Raw genomic sequence first — 20,473 nt, 5'->3', positions numbered from 1 at the left:
ATTCCTCTCATTAATACAACAGAATATTTTGCCAGCGTGTAGCGACGTAACATAAACAACGGAAAACATAACCTGTTTTATCGCGTGCAAATGTCATCGACAATGTTTCGTCAAAGGATATCGATATTTTAAACACGCATTATGAGTTTACTACGTGCCACGTTATATTTATAATTGAAAATTTCTTGCCACAAAATTGAAGAAAAAGATTTACAAGAGGAAAGTAGAAAGTGAAATATATTTTACTGATTTCAACAGTAAACCAAATGTAAAAGGGATATTCTCAAAAAAAAAATCGAATGTCCACGAAAATGCCAGTTTATCAAGAAGCCGAAGTAATTATTTTTATATTTTTATTAATACATAATAAGCACTCAGATACCACACATATTTAAAAAATTATTTGCAAAACATTTGCGCGCATTTAAATGTTTTGTGAGATAATTTTCGGACGTGTGTACTATCTAGCTAAATATTACATAATTATTAATATATTTTAGCAAATCCAAGCCCAAACAATTATCGTTATTCATCCAGGCTCTATGTATCTTCGTATGGGCCGTGCTTCTGATTTAAAGCCTATTACATTATTACACGCCATTGCAAGAAAACGATTATTAAATGGAGCAAAATATAAGGATAGCTTCTTACCTGCTACTGTGACATTAGTAAGTACTGAAATAAATATATGAAAGGATTTTATTGTTATCATCTTTTTAATCGTCGCGATCTTTGGTAGACAAAGGAGCTAACGCAAGCAATGGAAGAGTCTCGGCTACAAGTGTCGCACACACTTCAGTCCTGTTTGCAATCTGATGGCAGTCGAAGATACGCTACTCCTCCTCAGCAGATAGCTGCTTTTAATCGTAGGTCTAGCCCGGAAATCTCTTCTCCCAGCAATATGAAGTGGACGACGACTAATCGTGACATAGTTATCGGCGACGACATCCTGTCGTTAGATCCGGAGGAAGAATGTAATTTTAATATCCATTTTCCATACAGAAGGGGGGAACTTAATATACATTCGGGCCCAGGTGGTAGCCTAACAGCAGTCATGGCAGATTTAAAAACCATTTGGGAGTATGTATTAGCAGAGAAGTTAGATATTCCTCTTAAGGATTTGAAACACTATCGGGCAGTGCTCGTTGTACCTGATATTTATCATCGACCATATTTAAAAGAATTAACAACACTGTTGTTGGATGAGATTGGTTTTGGACGTTGTATTCTATTACAAGTTAGTTTGTATATTTCAAAAAGAAAATTCTTGCCTTTGTATTAAAACATTTTACAATTCGCGTAAAGTTCAATCAGGAATTAAAATTGTGTTTTATTTAATGGCAGGATCATGTTGGCGCGATGTTTGGAGCAGGTTTGGGTTACGCGTGTATAGTGGACGTCGGGGCTCAAAAGATATCGGTGTCGTGCGTCGAGGATGCAATCTCTCACAAGGATACGCGTGTTCGTATGGATTATGGCGGCGCAGATGTCACACAAACGTTTTTGTGGCTTTTACAAAAATCTGCATTCCCATATAAATTATGCGATCCTACTAATAAATTGGACGTGCTACTCTTAGAACAGTTAAAGATAGATTTTTGTCATGTCGATTTAAATGTATGCGGTTCGCAAGAGAAAACGTTTGTCGTCAGAAAGCCAAAACAACAAACGGAAACATATACCATACAAGTATTATATCTTTTTTTAAATTTATATTCTTAAAAAAAGCAAATTTTCTATAAAATATTGAATTTTATTCTGAAACTTGTGACAGGTTGGCGATGAATGTTTAATAGCACCTTTGAGTTTATTTCAACCTGAATTGTTCAGAATTACTGGAACACACAATGTTCATGTTCAAAAACGATCGTTAGGAGACCCAGAAGATCCTTACGACGAGAATTATTTAAGAGAAACAAGTGTAAGTGGTTGTTATATATTAATCTTGATTGACGCATTTTTTAATTAAATTTCTTAATTTTTTAAATTAAATTTTTTTTTATAATTGACTCATTTATTTAACATTTATTCAAAGTTAATTTTAATTACTTTTTATTTCAGAGACGTGGAATGAAAGAAACTCTCGATCATTCGTCAGAAATGCAAGAGGAAGCAGCGGTTGCACCTGTGACTGTGGGCGACGATGAAGTTGTGGTTGACGCCGTCGGCGATCCTGTACCTAATTTGTCAAATCGTGACCTAGAAGCTCCCCGAGACTTCGTGGTTCCGCAACAATTATTGGGCCTTGATCAAGCTATATTGCAGAGCATCGAGCGATGTCGTGAGTATAAAAATATTTATCAAATTATAACGTACGTAGAATGCCTTTTTATTAATTTTAATCTACACGAGAGTTATTAAAAGTGCTTTAAAACACGTTGTACTTAGTCTTAATTTTTTTAACAGCCAACGAAGATCTCAAAAGAAAAATGTACAGTTGTGTATTAGTCGTGGGATCAGGTTTGAAATTTAAAGGTATCGGCATGTGGCTTCGCAATCGAATATCTCTTCAAATTCCTTACATGTATAGGCCTGGTAATTACATCTTTTAAATAACCTAATCAATAAATATCCTGCATTGTGGCGAATAAATATTATATTGCGAATTTAATTTTTATTTTTTTTAGAACAATTAGATATTATAACACAACCGAAAGATATGGATCCTGGTATGACTACATGGAAAGGGGCAGGGATTTTAAGCTGTTTAGAATCGGCTCAGGAATTGTGGATTACGCGAACAGAGTGGCATCGTTGGGGAGTCAGAATATTACGAGAAAGATCTCCTTTCTTATGGTAAAAAAACCTTTTAGTTTATTTAGTATTTATAATTAAAATTGGCGAATATTTTTATTTTTAACCTATATCATATTTGTCATTTATTCTTTATTATATTGTGTCACGTTAGTAGCCCAAGGTTGTAAAATATTAAATAATTAATTAATATCATAATAACTCGGTCATTTTAATTTTACTTTTATCATTACGATGATATTGTATTATATCTGCTTCCAGTAGAAAATTTACATAATGTAAAACATCGGGTGTAATATCTATATAGATGTCGTCTCCTCCTTTCACGTAAGCTGACGTTAATGCCTGTAATCATAATTTCATATATTTATAGATCTAACTTTGTAAAAAATACATTAATTATATAAAAATGCATATTCATACCGCTAATAATTCTTTGAATCCATTATTGCCTGGGAAAATGGTATCTACCACAGTATACTATAAAAAAATTTCCCAGTTTAAAATATTCTGTTTCTTGTCTTATTTTGTGAAAGTTATAATTTCATGTTATAAAAATGGTAACAAATATCGTAATTTTATGACTCACCAGATCTTCTTTTACCTCCTTAAATATTCTTTTTGTTAGAACTACTTCCTTCTCATATGTTTTATTTGAAAAGATTTCTACATTATCAGAATAAGCTTCCTTCATTTTATCTAATCCATTCTTTTTATTTTTTAAACTGCAACACATACAGTAAAGATAAGGAGACAATTTTTTTTTTAATTGGAGATAAAATGTTCAAGTTGCTTACTATGCAATATCTTCCTGAATGTCAGAAAGCTTTTGTTGTAAACTATTAAGGAGCTCTTGCATATTATTTATGTCTACTTCCATCTCAGTTATCACTTCTAGACGTAAAGCAGACGTCCTTAAAATTGGATAATCTGCAGATTCCACAGGTTGGATTTCGTTTCGTAAGCTCTCCTGCAATCTGTCCTGCTTCATTTTCACATCCTCCAATGAACTGCTTGGCTTCAAAGCAAAGACCTCATTGTTTGATATTTTGTTTATTAAATCGTCGATATTTTTCTCCAGTTCCGCCTTCTTTCCTTTTAGTGTTTCAAATGCGTCTTCTAATGTATATTCCATGTTCTTTTTTTCTATCACATATATCTAAATTCTCAAACACAAGAGCTTGCTAAGCTGCTGTTTCCATAAATGAGGATAGCCTTGTAAATCAAATGTGACACATTATTTGTAGAAAAAATTATCGACTTAAAAAGAATAGTTGGCTAATGTTATCCATGTCCTTCTAATTCATAAAATAAAGAATATGAAGAATTAATTTTAAAAAATACCACAGTCAACAACAACTTGAATAGGTTATACAGCGTTAGAATTCCGCGGCCTGAACGTTAAGTGAAGACCAAACTCGCAGCGCGTGCGCAAGTAGTAATTGAGCTATGGGTATGGGAGACCGTGCGCAGTTGTAGCCCCGCCAAGCCGCACTAGTGCTTGTAAATAAAAGCAGTTAAAAAAATTGTGCTCGGTATTGCGTCTTTAATTTAAGTAAATCTCTCTTTTTAGTCACTCGCGATCTTTGCCGAACTTTTAATTCGCTCTTAGTCGTGAACGAAAAAACCCGATTCACCATTTGCGTCTTAAAGGTTAACACGAGCCTATGAATGCCGCATATGAGGAAGAGAGAAAAGCGAAACCAGTGCTTCCTTCCTTCAGGTCTTCATCGAGATGACAATGATATTTTCACTGGAACGAATACACAAGACGGAGAATACGAGTTTCTACTTGTCGGAACTTTATCGCTCTGTAAGTAACATTTAATTCATAACACGATGTCATTGTAGCTCGGATATGCGTTCGCTCAGGGTGTGGAGTGGTTTTGTTTCGACGTCTTCACGTCAAATATGCGACTCCAGCAATTTTATATTGGCTACGTAAGTCGAAGTATTAGGACTGGATTGTGCGAGCTTTCTGAATTAATTGATGAAGTAAATGTATGTCAATCTATTTGTTTAAAATGAGATGGATATATATTTGGTTGATGAATGAGTGAACACAGCATTGGATTTACTTGTCTTATGTGTCACAAGCCCTGCTATGTGTTCTTAATGAAAGTGATATTAATATCGATTTGTATCTATGTTATTTTAGATTGTAATTAAATAAATAAATTGTAGATGTATACTACTTAGTACAAAGTAGAATAAATAATTTTTTTTTTTTAGATATTACATTGTTAATTTAAGAAATATGTAAGATAAACTCTAATTGTAAAATTTGTTTTTTTCAGTACACTTGTGGCAGAAGTAAGGAAAATGATATTATTTGCCCTAATATACTTGTGTCTCGCAGGCATTGTATTTTTCTTCGAGATAATGAAAACTTGTATGTTACAGACTTAAGGGTATGTAAAAGAAATGCTTAAGTTACTGTTGCAATGTAAATAATATTAACTCTCCCCTTTTTTTTTAATTTAGAGTACAAATGGTGTCCATATCAACGGCGAAAAAAAAGAATCAGTTCAGATTAGACTAAGGAACAATGATGTTATTGGAATAGGCTGCTCAAGTATTAATCCAAAGAATGATGAGACATTTTATGTTTATAGAGTTCGCATCTTTGAGGTAAGAGATTTTTTGGACAATATTTAATAATTCTTGCATTTATTATAATTTTTATACATTAAATTAATGCAATGCTCGAAATAAAATGCTCATTTCGGCCCGATTCTAAATACTTCTCCTCTGTACTCCCACTATAGCTCGTAGACTAGCGAGTTGCTGATCGCGCGTGTGATGCTATGTCTCACTGCATTTATCACGTATAAACACTCCTGAGACATAGCGTAACCCGTGCGATCGGCAACTCGGCCGCAAGCCTTCGAGCTATAATGGGAGTACGGAAGAGAAGTATTTAGAATTGGGCCGAAATGTACATTTTATTCCGAGCACTGAATTAATGTTGCAAATTTTTTTTAGTCACCTATTACTGAAGGAGATGAAATTGATGTTATATCGGATACAAATATAAATTCATTGCAAGAAATACCTTCTGTTTCTTCTGAGAATGATGTTTTAAAAAGAAAAATTAAACATTGCGAAGTTGTAAATAAAAGGTTGAAAGTCGGATGTGATAATAAACAAAATTGCAATGATAATTCTTCTAAAGGTAAGTTCCTATTTTTTTTTTTTTTTTTTTTTTTTTTTTTTACAAAAAAGTATTAGTTGTATCCTTCATATCAGAAATTACATTTTTAAACAGAAATTGACGTAATCTTTTTTTCCTTTTTACAAATAATAAACAAGTAAAAAATAAATATTAAATTATTCTGTAACAAATTGTTTTATTAATTAATTGTTTTTTTTACAGGAAATGTTTCTGATTTATCTAATAATAATCAGAAATCACACAATAACAACAGTACTAGTAATTTAGTAGAAGCAGAATGTATTATAGATGATGACATTGAAATAATTCATACATCATTAGCAAAAGATGTCAAGAAAGAAACTGTTGCAAATAATAATTCAAATTCTAATGCAAATTGTAACCCAGAATTGCAAACTGATGATGAAGAAGATGTAAACATAGAACATATGGAGTATAATACAAGCAAAGATATTTCATTGATTAAGTTAAAGAAAATAAAACACGAGCCGAAAGTGCAGTTCTCTGATATCGATGTTGTCGATTTGAGCGATGATGAAGACGGAATATTTCCATACTCTCAATTATTTGATATTAAGTACGAAGATGATGCAGATACTAAAATAGAGATTAAACAGGAATGTGTCAACAATGATGAGTTAAGTACTGAGAATATTACTTTAATAAATGTTGACGACGAAGTGATTATTTTAACAGACAGCGAAGATGAGAATAATCCATGGTTAGACAGATTATCGAGAAGTCAGTTATTAAACGACGATTCAAAATCTGTTTTTACTGATACAGTAGCAAACGATGAGAATGACTTGGGAATTTGGGATGAAATTTCAAATATGGTTGATCCGTCTGAAATACCAAGTACTAGTGAGGTTTCTTGTAATAAAGAAATTGTTCAATCACATGCGAGTGCTTATGATAAAGTTAGAAATAAAAAAGACGATTATAATACTAACTTACAACAGACAGAAATCAATGTGTTGAATATGAACGAAGTCGGATTTTCTAATGAACTTAGTTTAAAAGATAGTGATAGAAATAAACAAATTATTAACAGTAATATTAATACTAGTTCATCGATAAAAGAAGTAACTAGAATGGATGTAGACGAAGCTAATTCTTTTCACGAATCTAGTGCAAAAGATATTGATAAAAGTAAACAAGATGCCGATATTAATATTTGTGACAAAAGCAAACAGAAAACAGAAAAGAAACAAACCGCAAAGAAGGATGATCAAACATTAGAAAATTTAAAACAAAAATTGATTGCAAAATCAACAAAAAAACTGATACCAGTAATAGAACCATTAGAATTACCTTTAAGAAGAAGACAAATTAATCATAGTAAGAACAAAGAAATAAAAGTACGTGAGACTTCGCAATCGAAATTGGCACTAAAAGAAAAAACGTCAAAGAATGATCATAATTTGTCAAAAATAAAAAAGCACGTTAATGATCATTTCTATGATAAGGAACAAACATTGCAAAAGAATTGTAGAAAGCGATCTAAATCAATATCTGGCGGTTTCTCATTAAGTGAAATATTACCAAAACCTGGATCATCTATTTCTAAAGACGAAAAAAAGAAAATAATCGAAAATAGAAAAATGAAATTGAAAAAGATTGCGGAAACTGCCGCAGAAGAGAAAAAAGCTCGTGAAAATGGTCAAAATATCAATCGTAGGATTGCTAAACCAAGAGCTAAAATATCTTTGAAAAATCGCGGTGACTTTCTTATTACTGAGCATGAATCGCAAGAATCTAAATCTATTTCAAATCAATCTACAAAACCGTCAACATCGAATACTAATCAAGCTGATGTTGAAAATTTCATGATTTCCTGCAAGAAAACATTGAAATTGCATGAGAAAACAAACGTTTCTAAGGATTCAGTAAACACTATTGCTACATCATTACAACAAACATTGCATTTAAATAATGTGCCTTCTACTTCCGAAGAGAAGAAGACAAGCTGTAAAACGATTGATGATAAGAAAAGACATAACGATGCTAATAATAGTAACATGAATATTGCATCCACCTCCAAAAGTTCATTGCAAAATATGTCGATCGAACGCGATTCTGTGGTTAACAAAAAATATTTATCATCGGATAATTTAAAATCGATCCTCGTAAAAGTAAAAAATAAGTCATTAAAAAAAAAGAAAGTATCTTTCTCTGACAAATTAGAAGTAAATGACTACGAAATTGATTCTAGCAACACGTTAAAGAAATTGCATGGAAAAGATGCGCCTATACCCACAGATAAATTAGTATGGACACCCGTAGTTTATACAGATTGGAGTCCAAAACTGGAGGAGTTTTTGGCGCGTATTTTTATGTGGAATCCCGTGTGGCTCGAAGAACAGCGTTACTTGAAACGAGATCCGCCGATAGTGTCTGAATGTGAACTTCAACCCATGAGATTATCCTACGATTCTTTTAAACAGTATTACAAAATCGCAATGCCTCTTCTTTTGCTGGAGATATGGTGCATCATAACTAAGGATTTTGAAACGAAAAATATGCAACGTGCCACCATGATGTGTGCCATAGTCGAGAATTCTATTACATACACTCCGATATCATCGAACAATTTATTTTTGATGACGCTAACACTTCAAGTATTAGTTAATAAAGAAGACCTGAGTAAGCAAATTCATCCCGTTTTTGGGGATCTAGTATATTTAGAATACGCCAGTAACGTGCGCGGCAAAAAAAACTTTTACAAGATATTTGGGTACATCACTCAAATGCACCACACGATTATTAACGAGTTTACTCATTATAATAGAGAATTACGGTCTTATGTTAAAGATCCGTATACTGTGATAACATACACCTTGTTGACGCGAAATGTCGAGCACGTTATTCCTGTAAACAGGCTGCACAGAGTTCGCACAGTCACATATCTAAGACCGAATATTAGAATGGTGCAGGCATTACAGTATCTTCCTCAATCACCTCTATTAAAAATGATAGTAAATCCGAAAATCGAGAATTATCAATTGCCGCCGTTAAACGAGCAGAACGTATCTTCGTTGGTCACGAAAGATAATTTAAATTCAAAGCAATTGGAGGCCGTATTTAGAGTGACAGATACTGTGTTAAAAAAAGATCCCAAACTATGCTTTATTCAGGGCCCACCGGGCACGGGTAAAACTAAAGTTATTGTTAACTTAGTTACTCAAATACTGTACGGTGAACGAGAAAATAAGACGTCTTTAAAAATTTTGATATGCGCACCGTCTAACGCCGCCGTCGATGAGATCGTTCTAAGACTTCTGGATATTAGATCTACTCTGAAACAGAAACGTTTTAATATGGTACGGATTGGTCGATTAGAGACGATGCATTTAAGTGTCAAAAACATTTCCGTGACAGAACTGGCGAAGAAGTATCTTCTGAAAATAACGAAGAAGCCAGAATTAAATAGTATATCCTACGCCGAAGAGCTGGCGACTTTACAGACGTGTATTGATTCGCTTAGAAATCAGCTCGCAAATATGAAACACAGAGACGAAACGAAGAGGAGTTCACTCTCAAACTGTCTGTTTGAAGCGTCAACAAGATATGAACTGCTGAGAAGCAATAAGACGATAAACGATCTCCATCCGAAAGAATATGTGAAATATCAACGCGGATCTGAGAAAATAATTATTTCGAACGCTAATATAATTGCCTGTACACTTTCGTCTTGTTACACAAATCAAATGGAGTCTTTCTTCGGGCATAAGGAAAGAATATCCGTATGCATCGTTGACGAGGCGACACAGAGCTGCGAAGCAGAGACTCTGATACCGTTGATGTTGGGAGTGAACACAATGGTCTTGGTGGGCGATCCGAATCAATTGCCCGCAACTATTATTAGTCAGCGAGCAAAGAAACTGGGATTAGATCAATCGGTATTTTCGAGGATACAGAATGTCTTTGCATCACACCCGAACAGTCCAATTATAATGTTAGACACGCAGTATCGCATGGATTATGCGATCTCGTACTGGCCAAATAAGCATTTTTACAAGGGAAGACTGAAAAACGCCGTCGAATCCTTCTCAACATTCCCATTTTATCCCTATAGAGTATTACATCACGGCTTCGTTCAGAATGACGATAAGTTCTCCAATACCACCGAAGCGGAATTCATAGCCAATATTATTTTAACCATGCTATTGTTTGCTAATTGGGAGCAAACAAGCACTACCGTCTCTCTTGGAATTCTCACGCCATACCAGAATCAAAGAACTCTTATAATGAATAAAATTAACGAAAAGTAAGTTCCACACATGTGCATGCAAAAATCATTTTTTATAAAAAATTACAAATTTAAATTTATAACTTGCGTACTTTTCAGGATATCTTCTGTGCCGTATAATGTAAAGAAAAAAATTGATTTTGAAGTTAACACCGTCGACAGTTTCCAAGGCCAAGAACGAGATATTATAATAATGTCTTGCGTGAGAAGCAAAGGTATTGGATTTTTGTCGGACAAGCAGAGACTTTGTGTAGCTCTCACGAGAGCTAAGCGTAGTTTGATATTATGTGGAAATTTTGACACTTTTATGGTAAGCGAAAGATAATACGAAAGAAATATTTTAATCATTTTTTATTATTCTTTTTTAGCTTATATTAATTAAGTTTTTACTTTGTAGAAAGATCAAATGTGGAAAGCATTGTTAATTGATGCAAAGACTCGTGGAATTTTATATCACATCAAACCCAATGCGACACCTACCGCTATTAAACAATTTATCATTAAGTAAAGAAGCTGTATAAAGATTTTTATTTACAGTTAAGTATTCGAACTTAATCTCTAAAGTATTTGGACACCAAAAATTTATTATTATAATGTAATTTAGCTGAATAAGAAATGGAAAAATTAAATTTACTCATTTTTTTTATAAAACGTTATTGATTTTATTTTGATATTGTATTACTTCAATAAATTGGTATATATACTGTATAATAATAAATTTTACAAAAACAGGTCGATTTTTCATCTTACAAAAGTATTCGGACACGTTAAAAAATAAATGTTTTTTTATAAAATAAAAATAAAATTAATATTTTGTCGGATACGCTTTTTATTCTAATATATTTTTTAATTGTTTAGGCATATTTAAACATATTAAAAAAAGAATACTCTACGTTAATTAAATTCCATTCTTCTATTAATCGCTCTTTCAGTTCAGTTTTGTTTATAATTGTTTTACGTATTCTGCGGTCGAGTTCGTCTCATAAATTTTCTATGGGATTTAAATCCGGTGATTAAAGCGGTGAGTGCAATACTTTTAGACAATTGTACAATAAATATTCTTGAACAATTCTCGCTTTATGTTTAGGATCGTTGTCCTGACAAAATTTAAAAGTTCTTTAATATTTGACCATACGAAGTCGAAGAGTGCTGCGCATGTGCCATATTTCTTTTCCATCACATCTTGGAACGAGCAACTGGTAGATCAGCTGATTAAAATAACATTGGTGTTCATCGCTTTCACCGGTCTTTCGTTTTTAATGTCACTTTGACGTTTGTCGATAGTACGTATCTATTGTTGAACTCAAGTTTAAAATTACTTGTTGTTATCTGACAAGAAAAAGAAAAGAGTTACATTAAAAGAATCATAAAAATTAATATTCCAGGTTCTTCGATCGTATCAACAGCTATGAATACATTTCGAGGCATAACGTTGGAGGAGTATAAGGCCAAGTTCATGACGTTTCAACTGGTATACGCGTTTCATCAGACGCCCTTCGGCAAGTGCCTCATAGCAGTGACCGACATCGATCGTGATTTAGCATATTTAACGTTTGTCGACGATGAAAACGAGGCGGAGGCAATCAAAGTGTTAAAAGCAAAGTGGTCCTTAACTCGCATCAGGGAAGATACGGAGAACAGAACGGGGATCGTGATCGCAAGGATTTTTGACTCTGACGGATGCCAAGTTGCTCCAGTTTGCGTTATTATGAAGGGCACGCTGTTTCAAATCAAGATATGGCGATGCCTGATGGAGATCCCGAAGGGAACGATGACTACGTACGAGGATATCGCGCAGAAGACTGACTGTAAGGCGCCAAGAGCAGTGGGAGGTGCAATTTCGAGAAATTACATCGCCTACGTTGTGCCATGCCACCGCGTGACGCATAAGTTACAGCACGCCCGAGGCATTACTCCCAAGTATATCTGGGGAAGAGAACGGAGAAGCGCTATCCTGGAGTACGAAGCTAAAGAGAAGTTGGAAAGCGAATCTGTTATTTAAATACGTGCTCGCGGCGCGAGCACGTGCTCGTCGCATGAATACGTGCGACTGTCGTACAGAATGAAATCAAACGTTTGTCAATTTTTATAATTATTTGTATAATTATTTTTATATGAATAGGTATACAAGTTAGACAGAGCAACCGTTTCTGCACTCCTTTTTCAAGTACATCTTTATTTTTATCGTTTTTATTCCACCATATGATATTTGTAATATTTGTATTAATCTGTTTAAGCTAATATTTTTTTCTAACGTAAGACACACATGTAAAATAAGCACATATTAAACATTTAAAACTTTGTTGCAGAGCAATTTATGTAATTCGTTAATATTAAAGAGAAAAATCTGGCAATAACTTATTTGATTTTTTATGAATAATTTCTAGTTCTTTTTCACCGAAGTTGTAGGCTTGATAAAATACATGGCGCACTATTTTATTAACAGTCTTTCTTACGCTTGAAAATTTCATTCCGTAGAACATAAATCTGAAAGTAAAATTTCTTTGGAATCAAGTGCTACATTTATAATATTTATATAAATTAATCGTGTCACTTACTTGTAAAACTTATAAGTCATCCATTCTGCATAATTTAATGATGCGTATAAATGAGGCATATTTATGTTTAAAATATTTGTAAGTATTAATATCCCTACTTTGTAAGGCAGATATACCAAAGGTACATAGTTCAAACATATTATAAAACACCGTGTTATATGCTCCCATTCTGGCGTTATTTCTTTAAAATTTTGTCTTATCCAATAATGATAAATATCATTTGCACGTTGCTTTATCTCGTCGAGAGTGCCGCGGCAAAAATTGTATCTAAATTATAAAACATATTTATAATTTGCATTATATAATTTTAATATTACAATTTCAGAACGTACTCATCGTCTATTCCAAGAAAATATCCATAGCATTTCCACACGTGGCAGAAGGCTTCTAAATCATCGTCGGTGGCGTCGTGTATTCCAATACTGTGTGGATAGAGTAAAGGAAAAACAACAAAAAGATACTGCGTCATAGCGAAATCGCTATTGTTTAAACCTTTCGGTCTATATGAAGACTTCTGACTAATTTGTTGAGGACGTTGTCCATGTTTTTCCGGTGGACAGGCCGCAGAAAAATCCTTGAGAAGCAGTTCACGGTCAGGGTTCCATGGGTTTGCTAATGTGCATTTTGCAGCAATTTGTTCATGGCTCATACCGCATAACTTTTGTCTTATTTGCAAATGCATACTACGCGTCACTCGCATGTCTTTGTAAGCGTCAGTTCCTTTAATCCAAGGCTCTCCTTCGTACCAATTGCTCATCCGTTTTATAGTTGACATATACCTAAAAATTTTATAAATTAGAGTAGATTTTTTTACGTATTTTTCAAATATTATTTTACGGCAATAACGCAGTAACAAATTTAATATCAATGAAAGAATATAACTATTTTCCATCTTCTATATGTTAAGTATGCATAATACTAGAGATAAAATTTTTGCATGTTTATTTTGCAATAAATATTTACCTTTGAAATGCTAAAAATGGGGTATGCGCGTGTTCTCCTAAAGTGACTGGTTTTAATTCTTCATCCGTAGCATTTCCACATATGGCAGAAGGCATCTAAATCTTCGTCGGTTGCATCGTGTATTCCAATATTTTGTGGATAGAGTAAAGGTAGAACAACAAAACAATATTGTGCCAGAACGAAATCGCTACAGTTTATACCTTTTGGTTTGTACGGTGATTTTTCTATCAATTTTCGTGGACGTTGTCCATATTTTTCTGGTAGACAGGCCGCAGAAAAATCCTTGAGGAGTATTTCACGATCAGGGTTCCATGGATTTGCAAATATGCATGCCGTGGCAATTTGTTCATGACTCATTTGACATAACTTTGTTTTCACTCCAAAGTGCATAGCACGTGTTATCAGCATATCTTGGTAAGCTACAGTTCCTTTAATCCAAGGATCTCCATTGTACCAATTACTCATTCGCTTTACAGATGAGAGAAATCTGTAAAATGTTACAAATTAAAGAAAAATTTTTTATATATTTTTTTATATTACGTAATGGTAATAATTCAATAGTAAATTTAATGTTAATATAAAAATATAATTAGTTTTTATTTTTTTTTGTTTTAAATATACATAACACAAGAGAAAATATTTTTGCTTGTACATTTTGAGAAATATACCTTCGAAATGCTAAATATGGCGTATGTTCGTTTCCCCCAATAATAATTGGTTTCAGTTCGTCATCAAATGTATATACATATGTAAGGCCTATTAATTTAGATATTAAAATAGCGGCGTAATTCTTGTGCCAAAATTGTTGTCCCTTACGATACTTATCTATATCCATCCAATTAGGTAATTCTTCAATTGATCGATTATTATAATCCAGCTGGCAATAAGAACCTGGGATAAAACTTAATAAAGACTGTGGGGTATTTGGAAAGAACACAGCAATGTTGTCAATCAACCAACTGCATTGTTGTTTTACGGTCCATTTATCAAAATTATTTGGAAACTTATCTCGAAAGTTTGTTTGAAATAAGTCTTTGAACGTCATTACAAATCCATTTTCGTCAAAATTTTTTGAGTCGCGTTTTATAAAGATGTCTTTAAGTATATCTTGTTGATTATTCTTGACGTGTGTCATATCGAAATAATTGTTACACACGAGGGACAATGTATTTAAAAGTGTAAAAATTAAAGAAACAAATGGATGTTCCTTCCACACGCTTTATGTTATACTGTGATCTTAGCTGACATGAAACTTTATATACTCTACATTCCCTCCATTAAAAATTAATTCAATATAGAAACACTGATTTATTATCACTTGACGTTTAATATCAATACGACAGAACAAGTGCAACAAAAATGTCTGTTTTTTATACCTCTTAAGAATATAAAAAATTCTATTGATAATTTGTATATAAATTGATTTTCACTTGAATAAAATTGTATACATGTAGAATTCATTATACTTTTATTGTATTTAAATTTTGTTGTCTTAAAATGAATTCGTTCATTTTTTATATAATTCAAAAGATTTTATTTATATATGTACATTTATTTAAATATAAAAGACTAAAATATTTAAAATATAAATCAAATATCTAATACTATACAGATTATATTGCTAATGGGAAAGTGAAAAGTCTGGCAATAATTTATTCGATTTTTTACGAATAATTTCAAACTCTTTTTCACCAAAGTCGTACGCTTGATGAAAAATGTAACGCACTATTTTATTAATTGTCATTTTTATCCATGAAAATTTCATTCCATAGAACATGAATCTGAAAGTAAAATTTCTTTGGAATTAAGTGCTATATTTATAATATTAACATAAATCAATCGTGTCACTTACTTGTAAAATTTATACGTTATCCACTCTGTATAATTCAACGACGTATATAAGTGAGGCATATCTATGTTTAAAATATTTGTCAGTAATAATATGCCTACTTTGTAAGGCATATACATCCATGGAAAATAGTTTAAACATAGAATGAGACACCGCGACATGTGTTCCCATTCTGGCGTTATTTCCTTAAAATTTTGTCGAATCCAATAATGATGAATGTCATATGCACGTTGCTTTATCTCGTCGAAAGTGCCGCGGCAAAAGTTGTACCTAAATTATAAAACATATTTATAATTTTCATTATACATAAAATTTCAATATTACAATTGAAGTTCGTACTCATCGTCTATTCCAAGAAAATATCCGTAGCATTTCCACATATGGCAGAAGGCTTCTAAATCTTCGTCGGTTGCGTCGTGTATTCCAATGTTTTTTGGATAAAGTACAGGTAAAACGATAAAACAGAACTGCGTCATAGCGAAATCTCCATTATTTATACCTTTCGGTTTATATGAAGACTTCTGACTAATTTTTTGAGGACGTTGTCCATGTTTTTCCGGTGGACAAGCCGCAGAAAAATCCTTGAGAAGCATTTCACGGTCAGGGTTCCATGGGTTTGCTAATGTGCATTTTGCAGCAATTTGTTCATGGCTCATACCGCATAACTTTTGTCTTATTTGCATATGCATACTACGCGTCACTCGCATGTCTTTGTAAGCGTCAGTTCCTTTAATCCAAGGATCTCCTTCGTACCAATTGCTCATCCGTTTTATAGTTGACATATACCTAAAAATTTTATAAATTAGAGTAGATTTTTTTACGTATGTTTTTTCTTAATATTATTTAATGGCAATAACGCAATAACAAATTTAATATCAATGAAAGAATATAACCATTTTTTATTTTCTATGTATTAAGTATGCGTAACATTAGAAATAAGATTTTCGCGCTTATATTTTAAAGAAGATATTTACTTCTTGAATGCTAAATATGGAGTATGTGCGTGTTCTCCAAAAGTAACTGGTCTTAATTCTTCATCGAATGAAAATATACATGTCAGGCCTATTACTTTAGATAATATGATAGCGATGTAATTCTTAAGCCAAAACTTTTGTCCTTTGCGATACTTATCTACATCCATCCAATCTGGTAATTCTTCAAGCGATCGATCATTATATTTTAACTGGCAATAACTACCTGGGATTAAATGTAATAACGACTGTGGAGTGTTCGGGAAAAATTCAGCAATATTGTCAATCAACCACCCGCACTGATGTTTCACGGTCCAGGTATCAAAATCATTTGGAAACTTATTTTGAGACTTTGTTTGAAATAAATCTTTGAATAACATTACAAATTCATTTTCATTAAAATTTTTCGAGATAGATTTTTTTAAAGTGCTTTCAAATAGATCTTGGTCTGCCATGCTTGAAATATTAATTGTCACACACGAAGCACAATGTATATTTAAAAGTTATAGAAATCGAAGTAAAAGTGAGATGTTGTATTGTGCACAGATTAAAATATTGTGTGATTTAAGCTGATTCGTTATTTTATATCCTCTAAATTTTTGTTTTGTTTTGTAGCCTTGTAATCGGTATCGGTTTCCTGGGATCGTATGAGGTCATCAAAATAATATGTTGAATGAAGACTTAGTAAAAATATACTTGTGTTTATTTCCCCGTAGGTTTCCACTCGTTTACGTGCCGCTGAATTATAAATAACTGAATTGGACGAGTTTGGCCTTTCGTGCATTATTTCGATGTAGCTTTGAACTTATGAACAATTAGCGAATTTGCAGAATGCAATGACCGGATATCTGAGTGTCTTCCGCTCATCGCACGATGTGGCGAAAACGTTGACTTGATGTCATTAGATTCCATGAGAATTGGTAATCTGCTGAGCTTCTATTCTTTATTTGGCGTGTGATGTGCCAACAATTAATTGAGGGGCTTGAGTTACAACACTCTTAAAGAACAATTTAATATTGAAATATCAATTTAGTATTACTTGATATTTATTATTATTACGATAAAGACATTGCAAAACATGTGCCAGTTTTTACTGTTATTTACAAGTACGAGGTTTACTAGAAATAATTTGAATATTAAATAATTATTATAAACTTATTTAAAGCTTTATATATGCAGTTAAGTTTTAATATTGTTTCATTGCATTTACTATCTTTGCTATTTTATATTATTTTTATTATGTTGCAGATTATCATTTGTCATAACATTTTTATCTTTCGGACTTGGCTTGAACTTTGTTACTATTGCACTTACGATATGTATTGTATTACTTATGTTAAGTTTAGTTACGTCTTTCTATATTAATTATTAATTTTGTGATGTCAGTACAGCGTGTTTGTTATTTTGCATAACAAGCTAAGTAGATATAATTGTTAACATTATTATTTCCCGTTTTTGTTTATTCATACGTATGTGTGTGCGTGTGTGTCCCGCTATTTCCCTTTTTTAAGCGTGTCTACATGTGTGTTTCTCTCTTTCTCACGTTTTTTCTCACTCCCATACGTACAAACGAGCAGCGCTAAGTTTTCTAAATTTTTTATTAAATATCTTTTTTTTTTTTTAAATATATTTACATGAAAGTAAATTTTATATTGCAATATTTTCGTTTGTAGGATGCGTAACGGAAAAATAAAAACACTTTCCGGATATAAATTGACCCCAAGCTACACGATAAACCTATTTAGAAAGCGATAGATTTAGCTGTTATTGAGATCCGAAAATCTACGGATTTCTCAATACGTCGTCTCGTATAAGAGAAGCTTGGTTGTACGCTGCGCCTATACTTGGCGCAAGGCACTATCGTGTCTCTTGATTAATTATATTTTTAATGAGACTTTTATCTGAACGCTCTTACGTTATTTACAATTTACAGTCACTAGATACTATAAAGTGCGTGCTTCGCGTTGTTGACCAAGATTTACAATATTAGCGATTTATACTTTAAACTCATTCAAAGTTGTTGAATTAATCTGTCTTTTATTAAATAAAAAAAAAAATATATATATATACATATATATATATTTATAAAATAATAATTATATTTTATAATTAATTTTTTAAATTATTACATACTTCTTAATTTAAGCATTTCTCAAACTTTATTTATTTTAATTTGTAAAACCAATGTGCATAAAAGTTTTAACGTTAATACATGTATAACTCGATATTTCAAAGTCCTTTTCTGAAATGTCATTCGCGAGAAACTCGACTTCGTAGTTTCTTAAACGTACAATATTATTCCGTGCGTTTATTCCTCTTGCGCACCGACGTGTTGCATCACATTTACATTTCGAATAATTGGTGCGCATAATTGGCTTATAGCATCAAGGATGAAGGGTCTGTATCTCCGCAGAATTATCTCTTTCACAGAAATCAGCGAATATAATTTGTGTTGGATTTTCGCCGTTACGTAATTCCATCCACCACGGATTCTGTCTCGCGGTGAAGAGAGAAACGGTGCTACGGCACGTGGATGAACCGAAACGAGCATCCTTGGCATGTGATGCCGCTCACGTGGCCGGCGACGGTCCACGTGCTTTTGCATCTTGTCACGCGGTTACGTAAATACGCAGCTTGTAATCGCTGACGCACTGCAACTGCATTTTACAAATATTAATTAAAGACTAGTAATCGCCGTTCCTACGCGCGTTTTATTTAATTAATAACGGTAAGCAAGAGCGCCGCGCACGGGTTTACCCTTTGTTATGTAATGTCGACGGCGATGGCGTTGACGGCCAACGAGAATGTCACAAGCTTTACTTCGTCGCTTCAGTTCATCTATTAAAACGGGTCCGCTGTTCATTCCGCGCGATTGAACGTCCATTGTTTCGCATTTTTAACGTATAGAACAGGCCGCGCAGGATCCTTAAAAGGTTCGTAACGCCCAAAATATAAAGAGACGAATGTGATCGAATAAATTGCATAATAAATATGTGGTGGAGATAATACGCGAAGAGTAATTCGTAATATAATTGATGAACCGGTGTATGATTTTTGCGGAAGATGTTGTCTCGAGCATTTAATTAATTCCCGAAGTGTGTCTATGAAAAATATAAGCGACTTAGTTACATAGCGCATTAGAAAGACGCGTGAATTGTTTTGATAACCGGATATCCGCTGAATCCAATTTTTGCGGCTCGTATTTGCGTCATATAGCGCGATTAACAATCTGCGTATTTTTAAATCAATTCTTATGTAAAACTGGCTGCATACGTTTGCAAAAAAATATTCATTATTTTCCTTTTTTTGCTGCACTAGAACTTACGACTTATACTACATAACTCTTGCGTCTGGAGACTATATTCAACGTTAAGTTTTTTTCATATCTTTTTATATTATGTTGATAATTAAAGTATAATTAATAAAAAATGACCGCGAGGGCAAGAACAAAGGTAACTTACTTCTTATCATTTCTGAAGCTCTAAACGTGCTCTCGATTATTTAATTACTTCATCGTCGTCGCGGCTGTAAGAAGTTTGTTATTATAGGCGTAAAAGACGTACTTTTATCTTTCAAATAAACAGCAAACTGAAAATTATTCTGTATAACGCACGTTTCTCGTTGGCCTCATTAGCCGACAGATTTTATAGAATCGCGCAGCACTCCCTTTCCTTACGACAAGAAATAAACCCCCGAAGCGATATTTCGTTACACAGGAGTGATTGCACAAGCAAAAGTGGAAGTATAAGCCGTAGGCACGTGCAGAAATATGTTACAATCCTTTATTACATATTCATGATGCTCTTGCACAACTTCTTGCAAGTTTTAAAAATATATCAGTCTGTCTTTCGTTGTGTAATTCAAAAATTATCTTTGCCTATACATATAATATTCAATTCAATTGTTAAATTAAAAGAAAGAAAAAAGAAATATCTTTTTAGAACCTTTTAG

General features: G+C 33.0%; 6 protein-coding genes across 8 annotated transcripts; 3 read left to right on the top strand and 3 right to left on the bottom strand.

Annotated features, from left to right (window-relative positions):
- Positions 1–26: 26 nt before the first annotated feature.
- Arp8 (Actin-related protein 8) lies at positions 27–3,186 on the top strand. The gene is made up of 8 exons (XM_070669122.1): positions 27–335; positions 501–668; positions 740–1,237; positions 1,345–1,689; positions 1,775–1,921; positions 2,062–2,281; positions 2,407–2,535; positions 2,628–3,186. Exons 1-8 carry the CDS (start codon positions 300–302, stop codon positions 2,798–2,800), a joined length of 1,716 nt encoding a protein of 571 aa, XP_070525223.1. The 5' UTR covers positions 27–299; the 3' UTR covers positions 2,801–3,186.
- Positions 2,657–10,709, top strand: Setx (probable helicase senataxin). Its single transcript, XM_070669121.1, has 8 exons — positions 2,657–2,796; positions 4,408–4,567; positions 5,052–5,165; positions 5,239–5,385; positions 5,740–5,929; positions 6,131–10,199; positions 10,281–10,491; positions 10,579–10,709. The coding sequence occupies exons 2-8, from the start codon at positions 4,490–4,492 to the stop codon at positions 10,687–10,689; spliced, it is 4,920 nt and encodes a 1,639-aa protein (XP_070525222.1). The 5' UTR covers positions 2,657–2,796; positions 4,408–4,489; the 3' UTR covers positions 10,690–10,709.
- LOC139109798 (uncharacterized) lies at positions 2,947–3,889 on the bottom strand. Its single transcript, XM_070669132.1, has 4 exons — positions 3,552–3,889; positions 3,344–3,479; positions 3,178–3,234; positions 2,947–3,099 (listed from the first exon to the last, which is right to left on the bottom strand). The coding sequence occupies exons 1-4, from the start codon at positions 3,887–3,889 to the stop codon at positions 2,947–2,949; spliced, it is 684 nt and encodes a 227-aa protein (XP_070525233.1).
- LOC139109795 (uncharacterized) lies at positions 10,578–14,961 on the bottom strand. Of its 3 annotated transcripts, none has more exons than XM_070669128.1 (5): positions 14,371–14,961; positions 13,783–14,189; positions 13,072–13,111; positions 12,740–13,006; positions 10,578–11,510 (listed from the first exon to the last, which is right to left on the bottom strand). In XM_070669128.1, exons 1-5 carry the CDS (start codon positions 14,835–14,837, stop codon positions 11,507–11,509), a joined length of 1,185 nt encoding a protein of 394 aa, XP_070525229.1. In that variant the 5' UTR covers positions 14,838–14,961; the 3' UTR covers positions 10,578–11,506. The 3 variants fall into 3 exon arrangements, with proteins under 3 accessions (XP_070525229.1, XP_070525230.1, XP_070525228.1); XM_070669127.1 differs by lacking the exon at positions 10,578–11,510 and adding an exon at positions 11,587–12,668; XM_070669129.1 differs by lacking the exons at positions 10,578–11,510; positions 13,783–14,189 and adding an exon at positions 11,575–12,668 and having other exon boundaries at positions 13,072–13,518.
- Agt (O-6-alkylguanine-DNA alkyltransferase) lies at positions 11,590–12,189 on the top strand. The gene has a single exon (XM_070669133.1). It carries the CDS (start codon positions 11,590–11,592, stop codon positions 12,181–12,183), a length of 594 nt encoding a protein of 197 aa, XP_070525234.1. The 3' UTR covers positions 12,184–12,189.
- A 30-nt stretch (positions 14,962–14,991) lies between the features above and the next one.
- LOC139109796 (uncharacterized) lies at positions 14,992–17,075 on the bottom strand. Its single transcript, XM_070669130.1, has 4 exons — positions 16,526–17,075; positions 15,891–16,337; positions 15,555–15,821; positions 14,992–15,483 (listed from the first exon to the last, which is right to left on the bottom strand). The coding sequence occupies exons 1-4, from the start codon at positions 16,975–16,977 to the stop codon at positions 15,324–15,326; spliced, it is 1,326 nt and encodes a 441-aa protein (XP_070525231.1). The 5' UTR covers positions 16,978–17,075; the 3' UTR covers positions 14,992–15,323.
- Positions 17,076–20,473: the final 3,398 nt, after the last annotated feature.

This window comes from Cardiocondyla obscurior, linkage group LG18 (assembly GCF_019399895.1).
Source record: "Cardiocondyla obscurior isolate alpha-2009 linkage group LG18, Cobs3.1, whole genome shotgun sequence".
NCBI classification, from domain to species: Eukaryota; Metazoa; Arthropoda; class Insecta; order Hymenoptera; family Formicidae; genus Cardiocondyla; species Cardiocondyla obscurior.
This window is presented reverse-complemented; position numbering and strand designations above follow the sequence as displayed.